The 26,842-nt window shown below is 47.2% G+C and overlaps 1 protein-coding gene across 5 annotated transcripts in view; it reads right to left on the bottom strand.

Annotated features, from left to right (window-relative positions):
• Ncald (neurocalcin delta) overlaps positions 1-26,842 on the bottom strand; it is a 284,369-nt gene that overhangs the window by 9,887 nt on the left and 247,640 nt on the right. For all 5 annotated transcript variants that reach the window (XM_050163132.1, XM_050163141.1, XM_050163152.1 and 2 more), the window contains one exon: positions 9,838-10,234. In XM_050163132.1, coding sequence (XP_050019089.1) covers positions 9,838-10,215 — 378 coding nt within the window. In that variant the 5' untranslated portion in view covers positions 10,216-10,234. The remainder of the gene's footprint in view (positions 1-9,837; positions 10,235-26,842) is intronic.

Raw genomic sequence — 26,842 nt, forward strand, 5'->3', positions numbered from 1 at the left:
GGTCAATGAGAACAGGAGAATTCTGGAAAGAAGAAAGTCGTAGGCTGTAGTCCTGATCCAGCCACTGAGCAAGTAAGATATAACTGCCTTGATGAGAAAGGTACCAAGCTGTTACCATGGACAAGAATGGGCTAATATAAGTTATGAGTTAATAAGAAGCCTGAGCTAATGGGCCAATCAGTTTATAACTAATGTAGACCTCTGTGTGATTTCTTTGGGACTTAACAACTACAGAAACCAGGCAGGACAAGGACTGGGTGGAACAGAAAACTCAAACAACAGGCCTATATGACAAGAACTTCAAGTCTTTGAGGAAAGAAGTTGAAAACATATTAGAAGATGAAAAGATCTCCCATGTTCATGGATTGGTAAGATTAGCATAGTAAAAAATGGTCATTTTGCCAAAACAGTCAATAAATTCAACATAATTCCCATCAAAATTCCAACACAATTCTTTACAGACCTTAAAAGAATACTCAATTTCATATGAAAAATAAAGGCTAGCTAAAGCAATCTTGTACAATAAAAGAACTTCCAGAGATATCACCATCTCTGATTTCAAACTGTACCATGGAGAAATAGTAGTAAAAACTACATGGTATTGGCAATAAAAAAAAAAAAGACAGGTTGATCAATGGAATCAAATTGAAGACCCAAATGTAAATCCACACACCTATGGACTCTCGATTTTTGACAAAGAGTAAAAAACTATACAATGGAAAAAAGGAAACATCTTCAACAAATGGTGCTGGTCTGACTGGATGTCAGCATGTAAAAGAATACAAATAGATCTCTACCTATCACCCTACATAAAACTCAAGTCCAAGTGGATCAAAGACCTCAACACAAAACTAGATGAGCTGAACCTGATAGAAGAGAAAGTGGGGAATAGCTTTGAATGCCTTGGCTCAGGAGATAACTTCCTGAACTAAACACCAATAGAGCAGGCATTAAGACCAACAATTAATAAATAGGACCTCAAGAAACTGGAAAGCTTCTGTAAGGCAAAGGAGAAAAGGGCAGTCTACAGAATGGGAAAAGATCCTCATCAGCGCCACATATGACAGAGGGCTGATCTCCAAAATATATAAAGAATTCAAGAAACTAGACATCAACAAACTAAATAATCCAATTAAAAAATGGAACATAGATCCAAACAGAATTCACAATAGAAGAATCTCAAATGGCCGAGAATCACTTAAAGAACTGTTTAACATTCTTAGCCATTAGGGAAATGCAAAATCAAAATGACTGAGATTTCATCTTGCATCTGTCAAAAAGGCTAACATCAAAAACACAAGTGACAGCTTATACTGGCAAAGCTATAGAGCAAGGAGAACACTTCTTTGCTGACGGGAGTGCAAACTTGGGAATTGATCTACCTCAAGACCCAGCTATGCCACGCCTGGGCATATACCCAAAGGATGCTCCACCATACCGCAAGGACACTTGATCAACTATGTTCATAGTGGCATTATTCTAAGTAGCCAGAAGCTGGAAACAACCTAGATGTCCCTCACCAGAAGAATGGAGAAAGGAAATATGGTACATTTATGTAATGGGTATTATTCAGCTGTTTAAAATAATGACATCATGAAATTTGCTGGCAAATGCATGGAACTAGAAAAATCACACCGAGTGAAGTAACCCAGACCCAGAAAGACAAACATGGTATGCACTCACTCCTAAGTGGATGTTAGCTGTAAAGGAGAACCGTGCTAAAACCTACAGACCCAGAGGGGTTAAGTAACAAGGAAAGATCAAGGGGTAATCCCACTGAGAAGAGGAAATAGCACAGATGTAACTGGGGGAATGTGGGGAGGGTTCTGGACAGGGGGTGTAAGAATGGGAACAGGAGGGATCAGGTGAGACCCCTTACACAGAGGGAACTCGCCCTGACACTGCCTGCAGGGTCAGAGGCAGGACAGCCTAGAGACACAGGACAGAACCAAATATGACAAGCCAAAAGAAAAAAAGTCAATGAAATGATGCCTAGTGATATTCTGCTATACTCAGAAATTGTTACCTAGCACAATTGTCATCCAAGAGACTTCACCCAGCAACTGGTGGAAACAGATGAAGAGGCCCACAGTTAAACATTGAGTAGAGCTCAGGGAATCCTGCAGAGTCAAAGGGGCCAAGGACAACTCAGAGAATCTGCTAGTCTTGATTCATAGGGGCTCACAGAGACTGAACCAGCAACCAGAGAGCCAACATTGGACTGAACTAGGTCCTCTGCACATATGTTACACTAATGTAGCCTGGTCTTCTTGTAGGCTCCTAACAGTTGAGATCAGGGATGTCTCTGACTATGTTGCCTGCTTTGGGGACCCTCTCCTCTTACCAGATTGCCTCATCCGTTCTTAATAGAAGAGGGGGTGCCCAGTCTCACTGCAACTTGATCTGCCTTAGCTGGCTGATGTCTAAGGGAAGAGAAACAGAGGAGGAGGATTGGATGAGAGGAGAGAGGGCATGATGTGGGATTCCCCTCTGTAAGTTGTGAATACCATTTGTTAATAAAGAAACTGTCTTAGGCCTGTGCAGGGCAGAATAGGGTATGTGGGAAAACTAAACTGAATGCTGGGAGAAAGAAGGCTGAGACAAAGAGAAGCCATATAGCCCCGCCAGAGACAGACGCAGGAACTTTACCCAGTAAGCCACAGCCATGTGGAGATATTCAGATTACAGAAATGGGTTAAATTAAGATATAATAAGATATAAGAGTTAGCCAATAAGAAGCTAGAGCTAATGAGCCAAGCACTGATTTAATTAATACAGTTTTTGTGTGGTTACTTTGGTTCTGGGTGACTGGGACAAACAAGCAGCCTCTTACAACGAGGGAAGGAGGGGACTGGGAAGAGAGGAGGGAGGGGAGAAACTGCAGTAGGGATGCAAAAACAAGATTAAACAAATAAAATAAAACAAAGGGGCCCAGCACAATGCCTTTTTTAAAAATATCATTTTAAGGGCAATGGACATTGGATGATCTGTAGACATAAGTGTATGAAAATTAAAGCTACCCACACAAAGGCTGGACAAGCACTTCAGATAACGGTAAGAAAAATGTCTTTCAACATGCCCTCAGGCCAACCATCACCAAACAGGGTGGGAAACCCTGATTTACGCTGCTTGACCACCGCAGTTAAAGGCCCTACGAGTTCCTACACTGAAGATCCCCAGTGAGTCCTCTTTTATCTATTATCTCCGAAACTGATTTGGCCAATCCTTCTGTTACAAAGCATTGATAAAATTAGCACCCTAAGAAGATTCTGTCAGAGCCTAGACTCAGTCTGATGCTAGCTGCCTCTCCCAGTGTCCTCTGTTCTTCCTCCTCTTCTACCTGGTGGAACTAACAATACACGATCCATGATGCGTCTTCATGAAATTTCTCCTCCCGGTGGCGTCTACATTGCTTCCATGCAGGATGCTTATCTTTCTCTGTATGCTTTGGAGCCTAGTGCTCACTTCATCTGACAAATGAATGTTGGTTTACGATAAGCACAGGGACGACACAGTGTCCTTAGATTTAGGAGAGGAAAACATTGTCCAGGTCGGGGAACTCACAGCACAGGTGGTAGAGACAGGTGATCAGGACGGATGTTAAGATGAGTACAGAGTGTGCTGCCTCCAGCCAGGATGCTTAGGGACCAGATTACCCTCCCGTCTAAATCCATCAACAACAAAACCCCAAAGACAACGCCTGTCACACGATGGTACTAGTTAAACTCATCGGGTCACAGAACAAAAGGAAAAGACATGAACGTGGGGAAGTAACTTGCATGGCGCGCGAGAATGGGAAGGGGGTAGGAGAAAGTGACGGGTGAGAGTACTCAGGATGGACTACACACACGCACGACATGGTTGCAGAATACATTTACTATTAAAAAGACGGTGCATACTACACGAACCTGTAAATTAGGCAGCTAAGGACAGTGATTCCAGAGAAACTAGAAACAGAAGAGGTAAGCAAGTCCTGGGCAGCCATTGCGATGCTGCGGCAGTGTCTGAGCAACAGCTGCAGGAAGGGACCTACATGGAGCTTGATAGACTTGCTGGTAGGTGAACAGAATAAAAATGCTGGGCAGACCAAAGTGCTTAGTGTTTCAGAACAGGTTACAATAAAGGAGAGCCACACAGAGAGAACCCCAGAGAGCGACCGTCAGTCCCCCTTGGGTGTCCATCCACACAGAGAGAACCCCAGAGAGCAGTTGTCAGTCCCCTTGGGTGTCCATCCACACAGAGAGGACCCCAGAGAGTGGCCGTCAGTCCCCCTTGGGTATCCATCCACACAGAGAGAACCCCAGAGCAGCCGTCATTCCCTTGGGTGTCCATCCACACAGAGAGAACCCCAGAGAGTGGCCGTCAGTCCCCCTTGGGTGTCCATCCACACAGACAGAACCCCAGAGCAGCCGTCATTCCCTTGGGTGTCCAGCTGAGTCCTGTGCAGACGGAGAACGACCAAAGACTGGGTGGAAAGAACCAGACGAAAGGGTGAGTGGGGAGAGCACCTGGTCCGAGGTCAAGAACAAAGTCTGTTTTTCCCATCCATGGAAAACCTCCTGATTTGTGTGGTCCTGCCTGCTTTGAAAGGCCTTACCTCAGTAGTGGGGAATTAGTCACAGATGACCCTGCTCTGCGTCACCTATCAAATTTTAAAAGCAAGGTCTGGAAAGTTGAAGCCGTTTCCAAGCAACTTAACTACATCTCAGAACAAAGCATAGGGATATTTATATTTAAAAAATATTCAAAAAAAAATCTCACAACGTCTCGTGCCCAATAAAAACATAGCAGGCGTGTGAAGGAACGCCACCACAGCACTCAGGGGGAGGAAGGGATCCGTCAAGCGGCCTAGAACTGACATGGATGTTATAATTAGCAGAGGCCATCGAGACGGTTACAGAAACCGTACTGCCGTGTCCCCAAAATAGACAGGGGAAGACACAAAGGAGCCCTAGATCAAACTCCTGGCAACGAAAGCTACAGTGTTCGAGGTGGAAAATACACAGAGTCAGATTGATGGCAAACTAGACCTTCCGGTAGAAAGAACTGGTGCAGACATGAGGGGAAGCCACCCAAGACAGAAAGGGAGAAAATGTAATGTCTACAACACAGCAGGACGCTGGTGGGTGGTGGGTGGTATGTGGCCTCTGGGCTGCGGAGTCCATACACAGAGACTGAAGGAGCGCGGAACTCAGAAAGAGATTCGAAAGCATCATTGCTAAAATAATATCCCAATGCTGGGGAAAACCACAGGTCGACAGACCAAAGTTCTGATAAACAAAAAGCACTCCACACTCACTCCAAAAGACACTAGATGGTTTGTGCATCCCACCATCAGCCTGCTTCACTCAGGAGCCCTACTCAGCATCTCTGCTTTGGGTAAGGTGACTTTTGCCTAGCTTGTCACTCGCATTCAGTTGTGAGGCTTCTGCGGTGCAGTACCTGAACATCTCACCGGGGACAGCCTGCTGCTGTTGTCCTTGCCAGACTCTTGCTTAGTGACTGCCTGAGAAAGAACAGAAGGGAGGCAAGAGGAGCCCCATCTCTTACACTGAATGGTGCGTGCCTATCCCCCAGGGGTTGCTTCTGTCGCCCACAGCTCCAAGAAGTACTAGGCACCCACGGGAGATTTGCTGGTGCCTCTCAACTGTTACTTGGCCCCTTCCTTAGACTCAGCCTGTGTTATGACAGGTGTGTGGGCATTCAGACTGTCCCCAGCAGGGCAGGGAGCTGGAACTATGAAGGGCAGAAAAGATTCTTCTTCCTCATAAAGTCACGGACAGACTGTGTTCCCATCAAGAGGAGCAAATCTAGTGTACGACGGAGGGAAGGTCAGAGTTGAGACACACCTCGAGACGCCGAGAAAGAGCTTCAGCACAATAATCAAAACCAGTCTAAAATCATGATCCTAAATGTGTCACTAAAAGGAAATCAGAGCATAAATGTAAAAAAGTTCATTTAATGCTCTAACCAAATCCACAGATGGTTTTGCATGTTTATCCCGATGATGGTACACCCAAAATAGTAAGAACTAATAGTTTTCTTTAAAAGAGAGCCACAGTGGGAGACGGAACAATAACCCCCACGTATGTCCCCGTCCTAACCCTTGGAACCTGGAGCCGTCTGACCTTAGATAGAAAGGAGATTTCACAAAACAAGTTGAATCCCGGATATGGAGAGGAGAGAGTGTGCCTCTGGATCCCACGCATGGCCCCAGCAAGACATAAGGAACTGGTGATTAATATTCATAGCTGCATGACCAAGTGAATGCATGGGAGAGAGAAGCCGTCACGGTCCAGCAGCATGAGTCTGCCGCAGCTGACTCTGACGGTGAATGAACAGGGACACATATCTGGGAATGTCAGCATCTTCTAGAAACTGGGGAAGAGAAGAAATCTCCCCTCCAAATGGCTCTGGAAGGGGAGGCAGCCCTCAGGACACCTTAATTTTAGTGCAGTGAAACTGAGGCCAGACTGAGGCTGGATGCTGCTTGTGGTAGCCGCTGTAGGAGGCTAATCCGGCCTGCTTCAGCAGCACACTGAATCTAGACCGGTGTGGCGCATCTAGCCTTTCCCACCAATCAGGAAATACGAATGAATTCTAGTTTGCTGTTTTGTCACAGCCGTGATGTGACTACTGAAACCAAGCCACAGACGATATCTGAGTACACGATTGATTTCTGAATGACACCTCTCCCCGTCCACGCAAAGCCCAAGTGCTCATTTTCCTCCTGGTCTACATCCTGGCCCCGTCGTTAGTGTTTGCAGCTCATCCTAAATCTGTGCCCCCCCCCCCAACTAAATGGCTTGAATTGCCGAGTCTTGAAGGGAGGAGGGAGGACTCAGCTACGAAGCTGCTGTCAGAGCGTGTGACTTTCAAACTCAGACCCTGAGTTTGTTTAGGGTGCTCCCAGGACATAGCTGGTCCCGCCTTCCTGCTTCCTAACAGCTGTTTAGCCAAGCTCGGCCCTGAGCCGCAGCAGTGAGTAACCAAATGATGAGTGTTTTCCTAAATGGTGCTGGCTAGCTAGGGCAAAGCCAAGAGCATCCCCACACGGGGCTTCCTGTGACAGCGCCAAGGCCTTCAAAGGGGGAGGGAACAAAAGAAAAGAAAAATCAGAATGTAAGGCTCGGTGAGATCCAACACCGGACTCCAATTCATCAGGAATAATTGAGAGGGGGGATTAGCATAAGAATGAGGTGGATGCGTGAATTGTTAGCTGGCAAAGCAGCCCCTGGTATGAAACGGTTTGATGTCTAATTTAATCTCTTGGATGATCTGAAGTCACTTCAGGGTGCCCTGTGGTATTTGCAATCACAAATATTAACCATTAGGGTATGGGTCGTATAAAACGGTTGAGGACATCTGAGTCTTCCATTGGCAGGCTTCTTAAGACCTCATAGTCACACAGGCATGTTTGAAGGCCATGCATGTTCTTGGAGTTTAGATCTGGACACTCACGAAGGCCTGGCAGTGGCTTGGGGCACTCTACAATGAGGAGCTGCTTGTGGCAGGCTCAGCATACCTCAGGATTTACCAGCCTTTGTGTTCCCTAGGATACAGGGTGGAACCCCCCCCCACTCTGCCTCCGCCCCGCCCCCAGGGTTCAGGTGTCTGCTGGCATCCTCTGCTTGTCCTGCGGTTTCCTCACTTTCTCTTCCAAACTGCACTCCAAGGCACAGGGACAATGTCTTTTCCGAACACTGCTCCCCTTGCCAGGGTCCCTGCCAAGCTGTGGTCAACAGAGGAGGGAGCACAGCTGTGTCTCCTTTTCCCAAAGATCACATCTTTGGCGGTTCCTTCCCGTCTTGGTATTTACAAGTTCAGCAGCAGCAGCCACAAACCCCAGGAAAACTGGGCAAACTATGTCAGGGACAATGCGACTCACGGGCATTTCTAGTTCAGACTCCACTTAGGAAGAAATTTTGTCCAAAATGAGGACCGGCTCAGCCCTCTGTGCCCTTCCAGGGGTGGAGCCTAGCCCTCCGAGCCGGGAAAGGCAGACCCTGTGAAGAAAGAGCTAAGGTGCAGTTTACTGAGTGTGACTGCCTCTTGCTCACAAAGCACCTTGTCCTTGTCTCAGCATCGAATGAGAAAACAAATCACAACAGCCAAAAAAGCCCAATAAGGATGCAAGCTACAGCTAGATCCTATACGCCCAGAGCCTAGCGTGCAAAGGTTTGGTCCTGTGTCTGTGGCCATACGGGAAGGAGGCAGAATCTTCATGAAATGGGGCCTGTTGGTGATGTCGTCAGGTAACTGGGGGTGAGTTCTCTCTCTAGCACGATGAATAGCTTTGGAAACTGTAAAATGATATGGAGATGTCCTATATATGCTTGAGGGGGCATTAGGAAGAATACCCTGACAGAATGTATCAAGACATCTTAGAAATGTCCATACCCTTTGACCCAGTTATTAAGACTCTGGTGTAGGAGGTCCTTCTGTATTTGTGTTGCTTTCATTGGTTAAATAAAGAAACTGCCTTGGCCTTTTGATAGGGCAGAACCTAGATAGGCCGGAAGACAGAACTGAATGCTGGGAGGAGGAAGGCAGACAGGGAGAGCTGCCATGAAGTTAGAGATGCTGAATCTTTCCCAGTAAGCCACGACCTCATGGTTATATACAGATTAACAGAAATGGGTTAGATCAAAATGTGAGAGTTGGCCAAGAAGAGGCTAGATATAATGGGCCAGGCAACAATTAAATCAATACAATTTCTTTGTTATTTTGGGGTTAAGCAGGCCGGGCTGAGGGATGCGGCCCATGCCCTCCTACTACGGGTGTAAGCTAGCAGAGTGGGATGGAACAAAAGGGGCCTCGCTCCTCATACTACAAGATTCCAGGCCAAGAAAATTATCCTATAAATAAAAAACTTTATATGAAAAGATTATTGATCTATTTTATTTTTAAAAGATGAACTATTTTGTCTAAAAGTGAAAACTGGAAGTAGCCTAAATATCCAGCAGTAAAAAAATTAAGCAATTATAATATACTGTTGGATTATTATGTAGTCATTGCCTATCTTTATTAAACATTTTATGACACATAGCGGAGCGGTTTAGAAAGTTTTAGGAGGTGTGGCCTTGTTGGAGTAGCTGTGTCACTGGGGGTGAGCTCTGAGGTTTCAAAAGCCAACACCAGGCCCAGTCTCTTTCTCTATGCCTTTGGATCAGGATGTAAGACTTTCAGCTACTGCTCCAGTGCCTGCCTGTCTGCTTCCTGTCATGATGACCATGAATTAACCTCCCAAATCGGTAAGCAAGCCCCCAACTAAATGCTTTCTTTTGTAAGAGTTGCCTTGGTCATGGGGGCTCTTCACAGCAATAGAACAGTGACATGGAAAATCATCTCTGATCTTAACCCCATGACATGACAGTTCTGTTTTACGGATGAAGACGCTTCTCCTGGCCAAGAGATCAAAGCCACAGAGTTAGTCCCTGTAAAATGCAGGTGGGCACCCAACTCAGGGCTGACACAACTTTGGAAGACAAGACCCCAAACTCCAAGTCTGGGCAGGCTGTTGTAGCTGATCAATGGGGAGATTGTACCAAGGGTGGCCAACAGAAGAGCCCAGTACCTCCGCAGTGTGCTCACCACTGACAGGTAAGAATGTGTAGGCAGCGTAGCTGGAGCTCCTAAGTTTTCAAGAGAGTCCAACCAACGTAGATTTTTATGTAATTTCTGTCGCATGCAAATTCAAAATTTTCAGAACCACTAAGTGAACCATATTAACTGTCCTGGCAACAGACCACCTTATAAACTCAGACCCGCGCTCTCCCGGGGCCCATCTGGGTCTTGTGACAAATGCCCTTATCTGTGCCAGGCCAGGGGCCCTACCTGTACAATCTCCAGCATCTCTGCCTTGCTGATGTAACCGTTGCCATCCAGGTCGTACATGCTGAAGGCCCACTTGAGCTTCTGCTCCAGCTTGCCCCTCGACGTTACGCTCAGGGCGATGATGAACTCCCTAAAGTCTATTGTCCCATCTCCGTTTGCATCGAAGGTGCGGAAGACGTGCTCTGCAAATTTGGAAGCATCCCCATAAGGGAAAAAGTTCCCGTATATTTTCTTAAACTCTTCCATTGATAAGTGTCCGCTGGGGCAGTCTCTCAAGAAGCCTTTGTACCACTCCTGGATCTCGTGCTCAGTGAAGTCCGTGCTTTCCAGCAAGTCCTGCATGACTTCAGGGCGCAGTTTGCTGTTCTGTTTCCCCATCCTGGTGGCAAGAACTCAACTGCAGAGAGAAAAGAAAATACATATCATAGTTGTTAGAGCTATCTTTTAGGGTCATGGGGTCATCTGGGACGGCTCCTTGGGGAGAGGGGAAAACAAACTCTATATTAGCCTGATAGCTAAAGAAAATGATGGAAAACAGGTCAAAGATGCAGAACCAACCAGAAAGGGGTGGATGGATGGGTGGATGGATGGATGGATGGAAGGAAGGAAGGAAGGACAGACGGACAGACAGATGGATGTACGGTCAGTCAAATGGGTGAATAGATGATCAGATAGGCACATAGAAGGAAGGTCGACAATTCATTCCTGGTTTATTAATTTGCAAGAGTTCTAATTTCAAATCCTTTAAGCAGAACTAAAGGAACAGAAGAGGGAGAGGGAGAAGGAAGGAGAGAGGGAGGGATGGGGGAGAAATACGCTAAAATCTCTCCCTCTGTATGAAAATTTTGCCTGCACAATGTGTATCTATGTGGCTTGGTGCCTAAGGAGGTCAGAAGAGAGCATTGGACCCTCTGGAACTGGGAATGCGGACGATTGTGAGCTGACATGTGGGGGCTGGGAACTGAACTGTGGTCCTCTGCAAGAACAGCCAGTGTTATAAACCCCTGAGCCAGCGCTCTAGTCCTGGAATTAATCTTTGGTACGAGAAGCCTTTTACATGATGCCACGTGTTCACATGCTACCCATTCCCTTGAGGGATCTCAAGTGCAGTCCTGACTACAGCTGAGAGCTTTGTTCTACAGTGGGCTGGGATGCCCGGATGCTGAGTGGGTGAGATGCATTTGGTCTGGGGCCTCCTGTATCAACAAACAATTGAGACAATCCTCTACAGATACACACACAGGCCAATCTGATCTAGGCAATTCCTCTCAAAATTGACTAGAGACTGTGTCATGGAGACCATCAACACTAGCTAGGACTGTAGTCAGAATACACCCCTGGTCATAGAAGAGTCTGCGCCCTTGCATTTACAGGCGACCTGAGGACAATACAGCCCAATCTTAATCCTGACTGATTTCCCACGTTGGAATATTTATCCCCCCCCCCCCCCCCACACACACACACATACTGTCTGCCCTGTAGCAGATTATACTGGGAAGCGCTGGCTTTGCTTCACTGGGGCTCATCCCACTGGACACATTGTGAACTAAGGCCAAAGGAACGAGTGGGAAAAACATTGCTGGTAGACAGAAAGATGACTCATTAGCAGATGGACACGCAGGATCGTCCTGGAAGAGGAGGCGTTGCCAGGGGGCAACTGGCTTTCCCATGCTCTTGGTCACACTACAAACCACCCGGTGGTTAGAGCGGCAGCCTGGTCTCAGGGCCTCTGGTACTGAACTGTCTGAGGCCCTTACTCGGGAGAAATTCCTACAGGGCGGTGTGTTTGCGGCTCCCAGGGCTCAAACCTTTCTAACATCCATAGACGGGGAAACCTTAGGATCCTTAGGAATCGCCCAATTGGTTGGTTTTATTGTCTCTGTAACTGACTCATAGTTATTATATATATGTGGCTTACAATGCGATGTTTCTATAGCCGTGTGCCCAGTGTGATGGCCAGAGCAGGCTATTTAGCATATTATCACCTCAAACATCTTCAAAAGCTTCTTCGCTGGTTATATTGAAACACACACCATTGTTAACGATGCCCTGCTGTGTGGGAGAACAATGAAGCCTGTCCCCTCATCTAGCTCTGGCACTCAGTCTAACTCCTTTTAGAATCTGAGTTCTGCGCTGCCGCTGGAACCTGGCTCTGCTTCGACTCCCATGAGGCAACCTCTGAGGGGTTGAGGCGATGAGGCGGCCTTTCCTGCGATTAGCGTGAGCGACAGCTGCAGGGAGGCCTCATTTAGAGGTCCCTGTGAATGTGAGGTTGAGCGGAACCCACTGATACAGAGGAAAAAAAATTAACTTACAAATGAAGCACAGATTGGATTTATAAACTGAACATCCCAATAATGTTCACTTCCCTCTCCTGGAAGTAAGAATCCTCCCTAAGATAGAGGCTCGCTTGTATTAGAATTTTAAAACCCTCATTTAGTTGTTACATTGGCAATTTGCCTGTGGCCAGAATTCAGAAACAGGAGTTGATACATAATGCATAGGTTTGCAGACAGCCAACACGTTTGGTGGGATTTGGAATTTGCAAGCGATTTCAAGTTCTCCTTTCAGGAGTTCTGTGGATTCAGCTCTTTGGTATGGTATCCATCCAATCAGATGGCTGCCGTGTTTCCAATCAGATGGCTGACATGTTTTCAATCAGATATCCACCATTACAGTTCTGTTATCTGCAAATCATCTGGTGCCTGAGGAAATGGGGGGTTTACCATTTTAATGTTTAAATCTTCCTGTCTAAGGAGTGACTTCTTTTACTGTGGAAACAAGGCTCTGCTTCTTCAAAGCCAACTTCTGGTCCTTTCCCAGCCTTATAAAGTACTTCTCACTTATTAGCTGTTTTGTACAGGCAACAACATTGCCTCAACATCCTGACTAACTCTCTCGGAAGGCTGATCTGTGTGCAGCAATTTTTCAGTAAACACTAATTAAACCACATTCACAATCTCATTAGCACAGAAAGACTAACACAAACAGAGAAAGGAGCATAAACTAAGTCATCTGGGAAGCCGGCGTTTGCAGCTCCGTCCAGGGGTTGTTTCTGGAGCTGTCGACTGAGTACTGATGTCTGAACTCAATGACGCCATCTGCACTTGCTTGGCCAGAAAGAAACCAGAAGCCTTGACCTGGGATAGGCTTTCATTCATGGGTAGACCTGTGAGAATTTAGACGTGGAGAACTGTGATAGGCTTTCATACATGGGTAGACCTGGAGACCTCTGATAGGTTTCAATCGTGAGTAGACCTGTGATAGACTTTCATTCTTTGGGTAGAGGGGAGGAAGGTCTGGGAGTTTTCTTTTGGAAAACAGGAGCGTGTGCCTATTTGAATAGATGAAGGGCATGGAGAATAACTCCAGGGAAATACTGCATTAGTTGATGGTCAGGAAGAAACTAGTACAGAGCCAGAAGTTGAGCCCTGGGCCAAATCCTCTTCATCGCTTCACAGTCATTAGCTGATTTTGTGCCATTGGACATAACAGGACAGAAGAGAGTGCAGGGATTCAGGAGCCGGAGATAGTTCATCAGGAAGGAGTATGCACTGCCCTTGCAGAGGACCCGAGTTCAGTCCCCATCACCCACATTCCCACACTGGGAGACTCACAGTCCCTGTAACTCCCATCCCCAGGAGATCTGCCATGCACACCTGCCCATGCATGAACAGAAGCACATATAGATAAGATTTTTTTTTTTTTAAAAAAGAAAATGCTTGAGCTCAAAGGCTAGCTCTGTTGTTTAATTGTTGAGGAAATGATTCAATTCAGGAGTGCACCTTGGTGAAATGAGTTTAACATTGCAGGTTCACATTCTGCTCTCCTGACGTGAGGATGCGGCGAGGCATCGAGTATAGAAAGGTCCAGTGTTGAGTTAGGAATGATTTTGTGGTAACGCCATAGCCTGGTGCGCTGCAGGTTGGTTCCCAGCGGTGCTGAGACAGCAGAGTCACTAAGAGGCGAGGCCTGATGGAAGGTAGGTAGGTTGTGGGGTTCCTCCATCACAGTTGATGTAACGCTGCCTTGCAGGGAGGGATAACCTTGATTCAGCTCCTGAGAAAATGGGTTTTACAGAAGGGACAGGCTTGCCCCTGCCCAGCTTCCTGCTTTCTGTTTTGCCATGTGACCTCTCTCAGTGTCATACGTGCCCCTGACATGACACCTACCATGCTGTGACATGACTCAAAGGCCCTTACCAGAGGTCAACAGACAGAGCCACCTAACCATAGCCTTTCTACCTCCAAAACTGTGAAATAAATAAACTGGCTTTCATGTGAATACAGCCTCAGATATTGTCTCAGGAAAATAAAAGAGTAAGGCAATTATCCTTCATACGCTATTTTTCTGAACGTTCACATTTACTGTGTGACCAGCAGGGTAGACTTTCTCCATTTTATTAGCAAAGAGATTAAAACTCAGAAATACTAATCGACCCGATCTAAGTCACACAGCTCTCTGAGAAGCCAGCCATGGGTGTCTGTGCATTGGCTTTTTCATTCTACCCTTTATTATATTATGAACAAAGCACATGCAGAAATTATAACCATTTCATAAGACATTAGAAGGATGTGGACAAGAAGAGCAGTCTCCTAGTGGCCCCTTTATGTCACTAATAGGCACCAAATGTTGTCGGAGAGAGTTCTGAGGATACACGGGGGCCAGGCAGGCGGAGGTCCTCCCCAAATGGTGTTTCTAACCAGTGGCAAGAGACATACAGGAAATAAGAACAGTAATATAGGAAACGAGAACAGGAAGTGAAATGTTGAGTAGACGCGTGCCACGGAGAAGGTAAAGAGGACAGGAGCCGAGTGCCAGATGAGCCAGAGTTCTGACTAAGAAGCCAGAGAAGGCCCCGTCGAGAAAGTACCATGGACCAGAGCAGAGCCACGAAGAGGTCAGAGACCGGCTAAACTGAACTAGGGGCACACTTAGCGTGACACAGAATATGACAGAGCACAGGGCATGAGAGGATGAGAAGATGAGGCCGGCAGGGCCACGAGGGATCAGATCATCTGAGCAAGGGCTTGGCCTCAAAAGCTAGAGGAGTGAAGGAGTGCTTTGTTTCCACTGCTGCAGCTTCGGGGCTAAGACAAGCTCACGACGGAGAACCCTGAGGGAGACCCGTGAGGAAGGCCTTGCGGTGGCCCAGCCACAGGCTGTGCTGGCCGGAATCGGGGCATTCACAGCAGCAATGGTGGGACAGGTCGCAGGATTCCAGATACAGCTCGATGCTAGGGTTCCCGGGTTGTAAGGTGCGGGGGGCATGGAGGGGAGGGGGCAAAATAAAACAGAAGTTCACGTCCATTATACACACGGCGCAGGAATCTGCAGTATGGAGTCGGAAGGGGTCCACACAGCCAATACGAATGTGGGAGGCGGCTTCAGCACGTATAGAGCGTGCAGCCAAAGACTCGTTCTAAGTCTCCAGAGCCATTGAGCCTGGGGCCTTATGCTCTGACATTTGGACCATAGGTAACGGATGGAACCAAGGAAGGAGAATGAGAAGGCAGAACTGGTGTGTTCTGTGTAGGATCACACACAGAGGCAGAACCATGTTCCTTTTAGTGGGCGTCCTGTGTGCCCAGTTCAGGGTTGCACACTGGAAGTGCTCAGAATGAACAGGCGCTGGAGACTCTCGGGTTCCCAGATCCCAGTGGACCCCATCTCTATAAAGGACTTCCTGCCCCACCTCCTGGTTGCTCACTCCAAGAGACAAGGGTCGCCTGTGATTTCTGTTGTTTTAATTCCTCTGGCATAGGACATTGATTCTCTCACCGAAATTTCCAATCCACCTTGCCCCGCCATCTTCATCACCACCCCAGCGAGGACACCAGTGGTCCTTCCTGGTCCTGTAAGGTCTTCCCTTCCTGAGCCCCACTTTCCAGCCCCAATCTATTCGCTCAGCCCCTGGAGTGACTTTTTAAAGCCACAAGCCAGACTATGTCACTCCGCTGCTTAGCTCGTTCATTTGATTTGGGTTTCTTTGAGACAAAGCGTAGGAACAGAAGTTGGTTTCAAATCTAAAATACTCTGTGTACCCCATGTCTACCCAGACTCCTATGGGGCACCCTCAGAACATGGTCTGTGCCCCCTTTGCTTGCCCAAGAGTTGTGCAGACCCCGAGTCAACGCCAGTGTACCCTCAGTCTCTTTTAGTTCCAGACACCCTGCACGTTTCTCAAGGACCTTTGCTTTAGTTCCGTGTTTCCTCAGGTGAGACACACCTGCTTCACAAACACAGGCATTCTCAACGGTTTACTCCAAGAAGGGCAGTGTGGGATTTCTTAGTTTATTTTGGGCCACATGCAATCTTCCAGGGAAGTGGGGAAGAAAAGGAAAAAGAAGGGAAGGGAGGAGGGATGGGGGAGGGGAAGGAAGGGAAGGGGAAAAAAAGGGCAGGGAGGGGAGATGATTGGAGGGGAGAGAAGGGAAGAAGAGAAGAGAAGTATAGATTTTGGTGTAGACGGAAAAGAACAAATACATGAGAAGACACCAAATCATCACTAGAGAACCAAGAACTTGACAGGTGAAACCAACTTTCTATCTAAAAAGAAAAGAAACCACAGTTCAAACAAACAAACCCACCACACCTCCACTAAAGAGAGCGGTGGCCAGCGAAGGGCACGGTCCCCCTTCTTCTGTTCTGCATCTGTGAGGGGAGGAGCGTGTGGCCTTGCACTTCTGTGATTCCCCAAAAGGTTCTGAAAACTCCCTGTCTTCACTCCTCGGCTCCCAGAATTAGATTTTCCAGGGAAAAGCCCATAACTTACCCTCGGCAGCCTGGCTAACTTTGGAGGAGAAGTCTCCGTGCAAACTGCACCAAGCTCTCCTAAAATGGAATGCACAAGGTGCTAGCAGCCAAACTCACATTGATTGTAATGAAGGACCCAGAACCCTCAGCGGTCCCCAGAAGAGAGCAGGGTGGTTCAAACGCCTGCCTCTTGTGGGGAGCTCAACCCTCCCACTAACCGGTCGCTTTGCCTCTTCTGTTTCAATTATGAACACACAGCTAGAGAAACGGTACCTAAAATCTCAGGAAGAAGATTACACATGCTATGAACAACAGGAAAAGCGTGCCCTTTACTATGGCTTGTTTCAGGTGTCTGCATCTGACTGATGGTTCAAATCTACAAATTCATGCCTGCGTTGTCTGCTTATGATTCTTACTGAGGAAAAGCATGACTTAGCAAGAACTGGAGGGGCCTGAGAGCGTCCCTGCTGCAAAACTAGCGGAGTGTGACGGGAGGCCACCCAAAGCAGCTGGCTGCAGACTCAGGCAGCTTAGGACGTTAAACCATAACGCATCAAGGGAGGAGCTAGGTATGGAGCAGAGGACTGGGGAGGCGTCTAACATCCCGACATCATCGTTTCCTGAAACAGAGTACTGTCTCTAGTCTGTGGTAAGACAAGCTGAGGTAAGGGTCTAGGACTCACAGCCCCACGCAGACAACAAAATAGCTGAAGAGGTTGGAGAGAGGGCGCGGAGGTTAAAAGAGCTTGCAGCTCATGCTGCACACCCAGGGTTAGCACCAAGCGCTCACACGGCAGTTCACAACTATTCGTGACTGCAAGTCCAGGAGTCGGGTGCCCTCTTCTGACCTTCATGGACTCCTGCACACACAGGTAGTACTAGTAAATTCACAAAGGCACACACATAAATCAGGAAGGAAGGAAGTTTAAGTGGCTCGTTGAAGTCATTTAACAATTCCACTGCTTACAGTGAAGTCTCTTTTCCAAGAAATGCCTCGTGCTTCCTGGATGACGGTGCACCCTGCCTGAGGTGACTCATGCTTCCTGGATGACGTCACTCACCTACGACCACTTTCCCTGTGTGAGGTGACTCGTGCTTCTTGGGTGAAGGTCACACACCTACGACCACTTTCCCTGCCTGAGGTGAAGGGGTTAGGGTGTAAGCTGACCTGGCACAAAGGCTTCTGCTGGGCTGCGGACTCAATAGACTGTTCTTTCTGTCGTATCCCCCGTGGCAGGAGATGAAGCCCTGCTTTCTCTGGGCGAGCTCGGGGCTGCAGGTTCTAAGACACTGGAGGACTTATTTTACAGCTTACGCATTTTAGACTGGGGAAGGACTGGCCTTGGGCTCTTTTCAAAGTTTTATTTTTTACATTGATATCAATAAAACATATTTTTGATAGAAAAATCTCAACTGAGTATTGTCTAACAATATTCTTTCCCTCCTTAAAATATGGAAACATCACTTTTCACCTGTCTCGTCACCAGAAGAATGTATCATTTTGGTAGTTCCCTGTTATCTGAATGGGATATGTTCTGAGATCCTGTGTGCATGTCTGAATCCACAGAGAGCAGTGACCCCATACATAACTATGCTATTTTTCTTATATGTATCCATGAAAAAGTTTAATTTATGAATCGGACACAAGAGATGAACAAAAACTTACAAGAAAATAAGGCCATCATTGAACTGAAATAAAGGTTATTGAATTGTTTGTTGCTAGAATTTCCGTGAAGCATTTTTGGATGGAGTGGGGCATGGGTAACTGCCGCTGTAAGCAGGGGAAACCAAAGTAAGGTGGGGGAAACAGTGTGAGACTAAGCTTGGTGGCACAGGCCTTGAGCCAGCACTCAGGAGGCAGAGGCAGGAGGATCACAGTGAGTTCAGACCAGCTTGGTCTACTAGTGAACTCTTGGTGACACGTGTTTCCATTTCGCTCCATTTCTCCCTCCTGGTTCTGGGAGGCTGTGGCTATGTAGCTAGAAGCCATGAATGATGGGTGAGTGCCATCAGTGACTTCAGTCATGTGATTCTGGGGGTGCCGGAGCAGAAAGTGGTGGTGAGTACCTTCTGTAGGAGGAGCCTTCAGTTCCCTGACACGGATGGCACCGTTTATTGGCCTCCCTGGGTGTTCCTGTTCCCCCAGATCTCTTTTGTGCGCAGTAGCCCTCCAAGACCATCCTTTCTACCTAGGTGCTCGCATTTTGAAACATCCTCCCTCTCCAGAGACCTCTGAGCATTGAGACCTAACTGAGCTCCATCTATACACCCCTGTCACAGCTTCTGTTTAACTGCGCCAGGAATTGGTTATTTACACAATTTGCTCAAGGTCAGCATCTCTAGCCAGATGTTGAACCAATTACAGGAGAGGGCCTGTCTTGATTTGTATTTTATCTCTGATTCTGTGAGAGGAGGTGGCAAGGCAGACATGATGGGGGTGTGTCATGTCGATCAAGTCTGTCTATCTGACTAGATAGGCAGGGCATGATGGATGAGGTAACCAAGGAAACCACTGTTGGAGTGTCGCCCAGGGGTTAAAATGCTGCTTTGTGGTTGGCATCTTGAGGTGAAATAGGTTCTTGCCACCATCTCAGAAATGGAACGGCAGGGCGCTTTCTTTGTATCCCACAAGCAAACCCCCCAAGACCCAGGGAAGGAAAATCCAGAGCATGCAAGGCACAGAGGGGTGAACTAAAGGTGGCATCCTGGGGGAGGAGCTTAGCAATGACATCACAGGAGGGAGAGGCCCATAAGAAACTTGTGAGAAATCCACACTGTAGAACCCAATGGGCTGCCGCACTCACACCTAGGGTGAGTTCATATTGGATTGCAATTTGCCTTGCTAAATCAGCTTTTGCTTAAACCATCTGTGTCTCTCTCTGCCTCTGAGGAGACAAGGGCCCGGGCGAGGACTTCACCAGGGCCTATGCTGTGCTTGCAGACTGAGCCCGCCTCTCCTGTCACTATTATCACTAACAAACCGCCACGCATTGGTAAGAGCAGCCATTTCTTCTTCTGCAGCTCCCCCATCCCACTCCTTTCCTACACAGCCTTGAAGAACCCATTCGGCACTCACAGGTGCTCTGCTTCAAGAACCAACACTACAGACCATCTACCGCGGAGAGAAAACATCGCAGTGCCTCTGACCCCATCCTTTATGGTGGTCTCCAAGGAGAAGCTGCATAGGTTACATTCCTGCTGTGAGTTCGCTCTGTACAGTTTCAAGGCAGCCAGGATAGCATCCACCGGCACAACCCGCTCACCTCCTTCAAGGTAAACCCCAACACCAACTTTCCAGGGTGCCCTCTCTCACCTCTCTGGTTACAGGTTTAATGTCTGACCCTCCTTGGGCACGTTACTGTCTGCCTTAATTAACACTGAAGACTTCAACACTAACCGTTTTACGAGGTTTACTGTATGTCTTCCCCTACTGAGAAGGCTTTGAAAAGGCACAGCTTTGGTTCTCTTGCTCACAATCCCCACAACCCAAGAGTCTAGAACAGCACTTGGCACATACCGGCTCCTCGATAAAAGTCTACTACTGGACAGAGTTATAACTCGGTTCTGTCAGTTTTGGTGTGACCCGTTTCTCTTCTGTCCCTTACCATCCTGCTCAGCTTTCAGTCAAACAAGACATAACTGTTCTTAGTAAAACAGAGAATGCGCCTTTTATGATCAAATCAGTTCATCTTTTAAACACACTCATTCTCACCACCGACACCGACTGACTCAAAGTCCATGCCCGGCAGTAACCAGTGTTACAAACGCGAGTGAAACACGGTACCTTCCTGGATGAATTTACGGGAAGCTCACAGTATTTCTCTTTCAGTAGATCCTTCAAGTGTTGTGTGAAAGAGTATCTACATATTAAAGAGTCGGAGAGTCAAGATTTAAGTATTCGTCTAAGGGGTCAGATAGCAAGGTTCAGAAAACTTTATTTTCCTCAGTCAGCACAGGGACTTGGAAGAATGCACAGCAGAGGTTTAGGGAGGATGATGTGTGTGTGTGCATATGCACGTGGATATGTGTGTGTGCATATGCACGTGGATGTGTGTGTGCATATGCACGTGGATATGTGTGTGTGTGCATATGCACGTGGATATGTGTGTGTGCATATGCACGTGGATATGTGTGTGTGTATGCTCTTCTCGGTGCTAGTAAGAGTGGCTCAGTCTCTCGTCCTCACATCACAGCAAATTCCAGGAGATAAAGGACGGCACTAGAATAGAGGCAGAAAATAAAATCTTTCCAAATGTCCGTAAATAGGTCAAACGCTCTGAGCTTCTCTTGGCCTTCACACCTGAGCTGGGACAGCTGAGTGGCATCAGACAGACTTACATTTCATGATCCGGTGATCAAAAAGTGGCTAAACACATGAGCATGAGCATGTGTGTGCACTCACATACAAACCTTACCACTTGCCCCTCTGCTAACCAACCAGGCCAGGCCAAGCAGAAACATCCTGCCACCCGTGTCCCTCACAAATAGATAATCACATACTTAAAACTGCCCACATTGCTGGACCTGGGAATGTACTGACCTCACTAATGGCAAGTGCAAAGGAAATCACCTTCTGTCTTTTCTACATGGATGTAACTTCTGGTCACTCAAGCTTAACTGCGCACGATTGCAGAGTTTATTAGCAGGAGCTGCTTAGCGGATCCGGGGCCAGCAAGCACAGCCTCTGTGACGAGCTGCAGAGATGAGCTAGGCAGAGGTGACATTAGAACTATGCATTCACCATGCATAACCAGCAAACACCTTAGATTTATGAGGCAGGCACAGCACATTCCGAAGCACAAATAAAACCATGATGCAAATGACTAGAAGTGACGGCCTCATTCTTCCGCCTTGAGGCTATGTCTGAGGACTCAGATATGTTTACTCTCAAAGCCTCACAAATCCAGACTTTGAGCATGGGCTGGAACAGAGTGATTATAGCTAAAGAATGCCAGAGGAGAAATAGGAAATTCATGTGAGCAATTTTGTCAAAGGAGAGAGCTATACAGCCAAGTGTGGTATGGGGGATAGTGATTCTATTTGAATAATGGGGCGTGAATTTGCCAATATTCTCATGCCTCTGGGGATATGTGACGGTATATGAAATGATAGAGAACATCATTCTAATTTTCCAAGCCAACTGCTTGCCTTTTTTTAAGGGTAGCATGATCTATAATGATAAAATTATGGAAAATGAAGATTTGATTGTGTTCACAGAGAAACCAGTGATAACAAAAAGATCAGATACAGAAGCCCAGCACCAAACAGGAGTGAGCATGTGTCATAGATTAAGAGTGAGTTGGATCATTTTTCAAAATCTTAGCACCTGTATTTTAAGTGTGATATTACACTCAAACACAACAACCTGATACTTGCTGTATTCCTTATTAGTTTACAAATATTCTGTTGTGTTTAAAGGATGCTTTTGTAAATGAGACTTGTCTTTAGTAACTGGAGTGACGGGGAGGGAATGAGCCCCCACCCTTAGGTGAGGCACTGTTGGCAGTTGCTGGCTTCTGAGGAAGGAAGCGTTGGTTTTCTTTAAGGGTGTGGTCCCTGGGAGGTCAACCACGTTCTATTGGATGACCCCACACCTGCATGTTTACAGACAGCATGAATTGGACTGGTGAGTTTTCTAAATATGTGTGTGTGTGTGTGTGTGTGTGTGTGTGTGTGTGTGTTTCAAAGGACATTTGAATGGTGGTGGAAGCTGGATCTGGAAGAACAGTTAGGGGGTAAATGTGATCAAACTACATCGCATACATGCTTGAAATCCTCAAATGAGTCATAGAAATATTTAAAAAGTCAGAATGAACATTATTCCCAGACTAAAAGTGGAAACTGTGCCCCATAACACACCTAAGAATCATGTTTTTGTTTTCCCCGAAGAGATGCTCTGCGGAATTCAGTCGCCAGCATTTCTTGAAAGCTGTGTGCGCATGTGCCTGGGTAACAGGGCAGACTAAACACCAGGTAGGATGGAAGGCTGAGGGTTGTCTGTCAGCTGGTAGACCAAAGAGATAACTGCTTACCTCAGAAACCACGCTCTTTACTTCCAAAAGGCACAGGCTAGAAAAGGTTCTAGCAGGAAAACATTTAATCCACAGGAAGGGTAGGAGCTGTCTTCACGACAAGGTTGGCTTCAGAGGCAGTTATCATGGTAGTTTGGGCCTATCACCGAAATGACTCAGGAACGTGAAGGGGGGGTTATGATCACTGGGGAGAGCACAGGTGTTCATGCGGATGTTGCAGGTGGGTTGCTAGTTTTATGTCAACTTGATACAAGCTAGAGTCATCTGAAAGGAGGGACCCTCAACTGAGAAAATTCCCCCGTGAGATCTGACAGTGGGGCATTTTCTTAATTAGTGACTGATGGGGGAGGGCCCATCCCATCCCCTTGTGGTGGTGCCATCCCTGGGCTGCTGGTCCTGGGTTCTATAAGAAAGCAGACTGAGCAAGCCATGAGGAGCAAGCCAGTAAGCAGCACCCTCCATGGCCTCTGCATCAGCTCCTGTCTCCAGGTCCCTGCCCTGTTTGAGTTCCTGTCCTGACTTCCTTCAGTGATAGAAGTGTAAGCTCAACAAACCCTTTCTTTCCAGGCTGCTTTGGTCATGGTGTTTCATCCCAACAATAACAAGCGTAACCAGGACACCAGGGAAGTACAAAGAGAAAGTGAAGATTTCCCTCCCAACTCTCCAAAGCCCTCCTTCCTTAGACTCCCTCACAAGACACAGCCGTGACATCTAGATACGGGGGAAATTTTTATCAGTCAGAGATGACAGAGGAGGTAGAATGACAATGAACCAGTTTCTTCACAGATTGAGGAGATGGAATTATAAAATGCCCGCAGGATTAAGCATGCAGGAGCTCTCTGAATGCAGCGGCTCGTGACTAAGTGTGAAGCTGACTCCTAGGCAGGGAACATCAGGAAAAGAGGTCTCACCTGACACCAGGATGGGACAGTGGGGTCCCTTCAGGCCAGCAGGCAGGATGGAAAAACTCAGAAGTGTGTCCTCATGTAGCCCTTAGGAGAAGATGGCAAAACACCCAAAAATGCAAAATGCACGTGGGCACTGAGTTGAGAAAAAGCCCCTAAAACTTGGGAACGTAAGACAGAGGGAGGGTGAGTCGCAGGCCCTCACTCCTCTCTGAGGGCTCCTTTCTCTTTTCCCGCAGCTTCATTGACTGACAAATCTCCAGGCTGTGCCTCTAACACAGGCTCACCTGGGAAGTCAGGGCTGAGAGCTGAGGTTCAGCTGCTAGTCCTGGATCAGAACCCGCTCCAGCTTTGGAGCAGCACATCCCTTCCCCCATCGCTCCTGAGCAAAACAGTGTTTAGCTTCTAGAAATGGGGACATTTTAAATAACTCCTCCTTCAAAGGAAGTCACAGCATCATATAAGTCAAAGTTCACTCGGGTAGTGTTCATGGCCCGAGGAATAAATAACGTTGGCATAAACAAGAAGTCTGTCCAAAGCTAACAGGAGAGACTGTAGGCAGAGCTTTGAATAGGTTTCCTTTCTCCTTGGGTGCTGGGACTGAGCCTTGGGCCTGGGCATGCTCAGTGGGTGCTGGGACTGAGCCTTGGGCCTGGGCATGCTCAGTGGGTGCTAGGACTGAGCCCTGGGCCTGGGCATGCTCAGTGGGTGCTGGGACTGAGCCCTGGGCCTGGGCATGCTGAATGGGTGCTGGGACTGAGCCCTGGGCTTGGGCGCACTAAACACAAGGTCATCCCATCCCATCTCATCCCTTAGCCCCACACCCACATCCTCAGCCTGGTGCTGTGTTCAAAGCTCTTCCTGCTGGGGCCTGAGAACATCTGGAGAATCAGGTCCTCCTGTAGGTAGGGGAGCCTGTTTTGGTGTCCGTCCATCTGCCATATCTTCTGTGTTGAGGTCGAACACGACCAGGAAATGGCCCATGGGAATCTCTGCTAACTCGTGTCCTCACAGTGGGAGCAGGAAGCGATTACAGTCGCCCAGCGGCCACAGCCAAGCGTCCAGGCTTCTTATAAAGGGGAAAAGGACTGTTTATGCAGTGCCTTAGGGTAGGTGGAGGAGGGCGCTCAAGGCTTGACCAAGCCAAGTCTCTCTGGCTGCCCCTGAGAAAGCCGGCCACACAGCCCATTCCCAGTTCACCAGGAGCCCTCATAGGCAGCGTAAGAAGGATCCGCCAGAAGAATCCTCAGGACTGGAGAGATGGCTCAGCAGTTAGGAGTGAACATGGCTCCTGGGAGGATTCTATTTCACTTCAGGTGCCCACACTGGGTGGCTTCATAACCCCCTGTGACTCAGATCAGGGGGCAGGGTATGACACCTGTGGCCCTGGAGGGCCGCTGCACGCATGAACACACACCCACACACAAACACTGAATTAAAAAAAAATCTTAAAAAGGAAAGTCTAGTAATTATAAAAAAAAGAAAAATATTTCAAATTTATTACTCATGCTCTTGTTGATTCAGAATACTTTCATGTTTCTCTTTGGCTAACAGGTGCACTTGGCTATTCTAACAGGCCATCTTGTAATGGCTGGTCCTGGTGTGGACCACATCCGGAATCAACTGAGACCCAAGCGACTGGGCGCCGGCGAGGGATTTTCTGGGTCACACCTTCTGGCAACAGCCCATGTGAAGGACACAGGAAAAGGAAGCATTTGCTTGTCCTGACTCTCCACGGCAGTTTCATCTATCCTGTTGCCGAGGTTTCTCTCCATTATGTGAGAACCTACTTCATCCGGATTCCTACGCAGAATCAGCAACTCTTCAGAAACACCTGACTGGGACTGCTGAGACAGACAGCCCGAGGACAAACAACCACTGTATTCTTGGCCTGCCTGCCAGGAGATAGCCGTGTTGGACTAGCTGGATCACAGGCTTTAAGCTGCTCTAATAAATCATATATATATATATGGGATCTATCTATGTGCATATGGGATCTGTCTGTCTGTCTGTCTGTCTGTCTATCTATCTATCTATCTATCTATCTCTATCCATCATCTATATCTACATCTATCACCTATCTATATCATCTATCTATCATCTATCTATATCCATCTACATCTATCTATCTATCTATCTATCATCTATCTTATCTACCCACACACGTCTGCCAACAGTTGGAAAAGAGGTCATTTCCACTCTCCTGTCCCCTTGTCCCCCTAGCTCTGCTCTGAACCCCTTTCTCTCAGCAAGTCCTATTCTCATGTCCTTTTTACGTGACCCTCTTGAGCTTGCTAGGGTTATTCGTGTGAATGTGGAGGTTCTTTGATGGACGATGAGCGATGTGCCCATGTCTACACAACTGAGGAAGTCGCTCCCCCTCCTCCAGCAGCCATGAACCACTAAGAACTCTTATTGTTGGATTATTTTTTTTAATATTTATTTATTTATTTACTATACAATATTCTTTCTGCGTGTATGCCTGAAGGCCAGAAGAGGGCACCAGACCTCATTACAGATGGTTGTGAGCCACCATGTGGTTGCTGGGAATTGAACTCAGGACCTTTGGAAGAGCAGGCAATGCTCTTAACCACTGAGCCATCTCTCCAGCTCCCTATTGTTGGATTATTTGAGGTGGGAACACCCACCTGGGTCACACCTTCCAGTGGCAGCCCACATAAAAGGGCATGGAAAAGGAAGCATTTGCTTGCACACAAATACATATTGGACTTATTTTTATATTTTTATATAATTTTAATTTATCCACATATATGAATTTATTAATTATACCATTTATATATAAAATGAACATATATGTATCATATATATTATATATATAATCAATCTATCAGTTATTTCCTTTAGAGAGCCCTAATATACATCTCTTGCTTAAAATACATATAAGCCTAGACTTAAAGGGCCTAAGCAGTACCAAGAGTGTGAAAATGGCTTTGAAACTGGGAGTCGAGACTCAGGTGAGGAAAGTCAGCTACTAGATTCTTTCTCTTCGGCTCACAGTTTCATACAAATGCCACCAGCATTTCTCTGAAAATATAAAATTATGGGCAGGGAAGATGGCTCCGTCAGTAACATGCTTGTCTTACGAGCCAGAGGAATTGAGTTCAACCCCCAGAACCTACGCTAAATAGCCGGGTGCCCCAGCAGTCCAACCTAGAGGTGCAGTTTTTGAGGTGCATACCTGAAGACATTCTGGCGAGGGACACCACATCAGCCCTGCAACCTGCCTCTTCCTTCTGTTGGCCAGGGTTGCCTTCCTGTGCAGAGCCTGGGGAAGTGATGGTTCCACAGGAA

Source organism: Alexandromys fortis, unplaced genomic scaffold (assembly GCF_014885135.2).
Source record: "Alexandromys fortis isolate MF-2015 unplaced genomic scaffold, M_Fortis_MF-2015_v1.1 scaffold_17, whole genome shotgun sequence".
Lineage (NCBI taxonomy): Eukaryota > Metazoa > Chordata > Mammalia > Rodentia > Cricetidae > Alexandromys > Alexandromys fortis.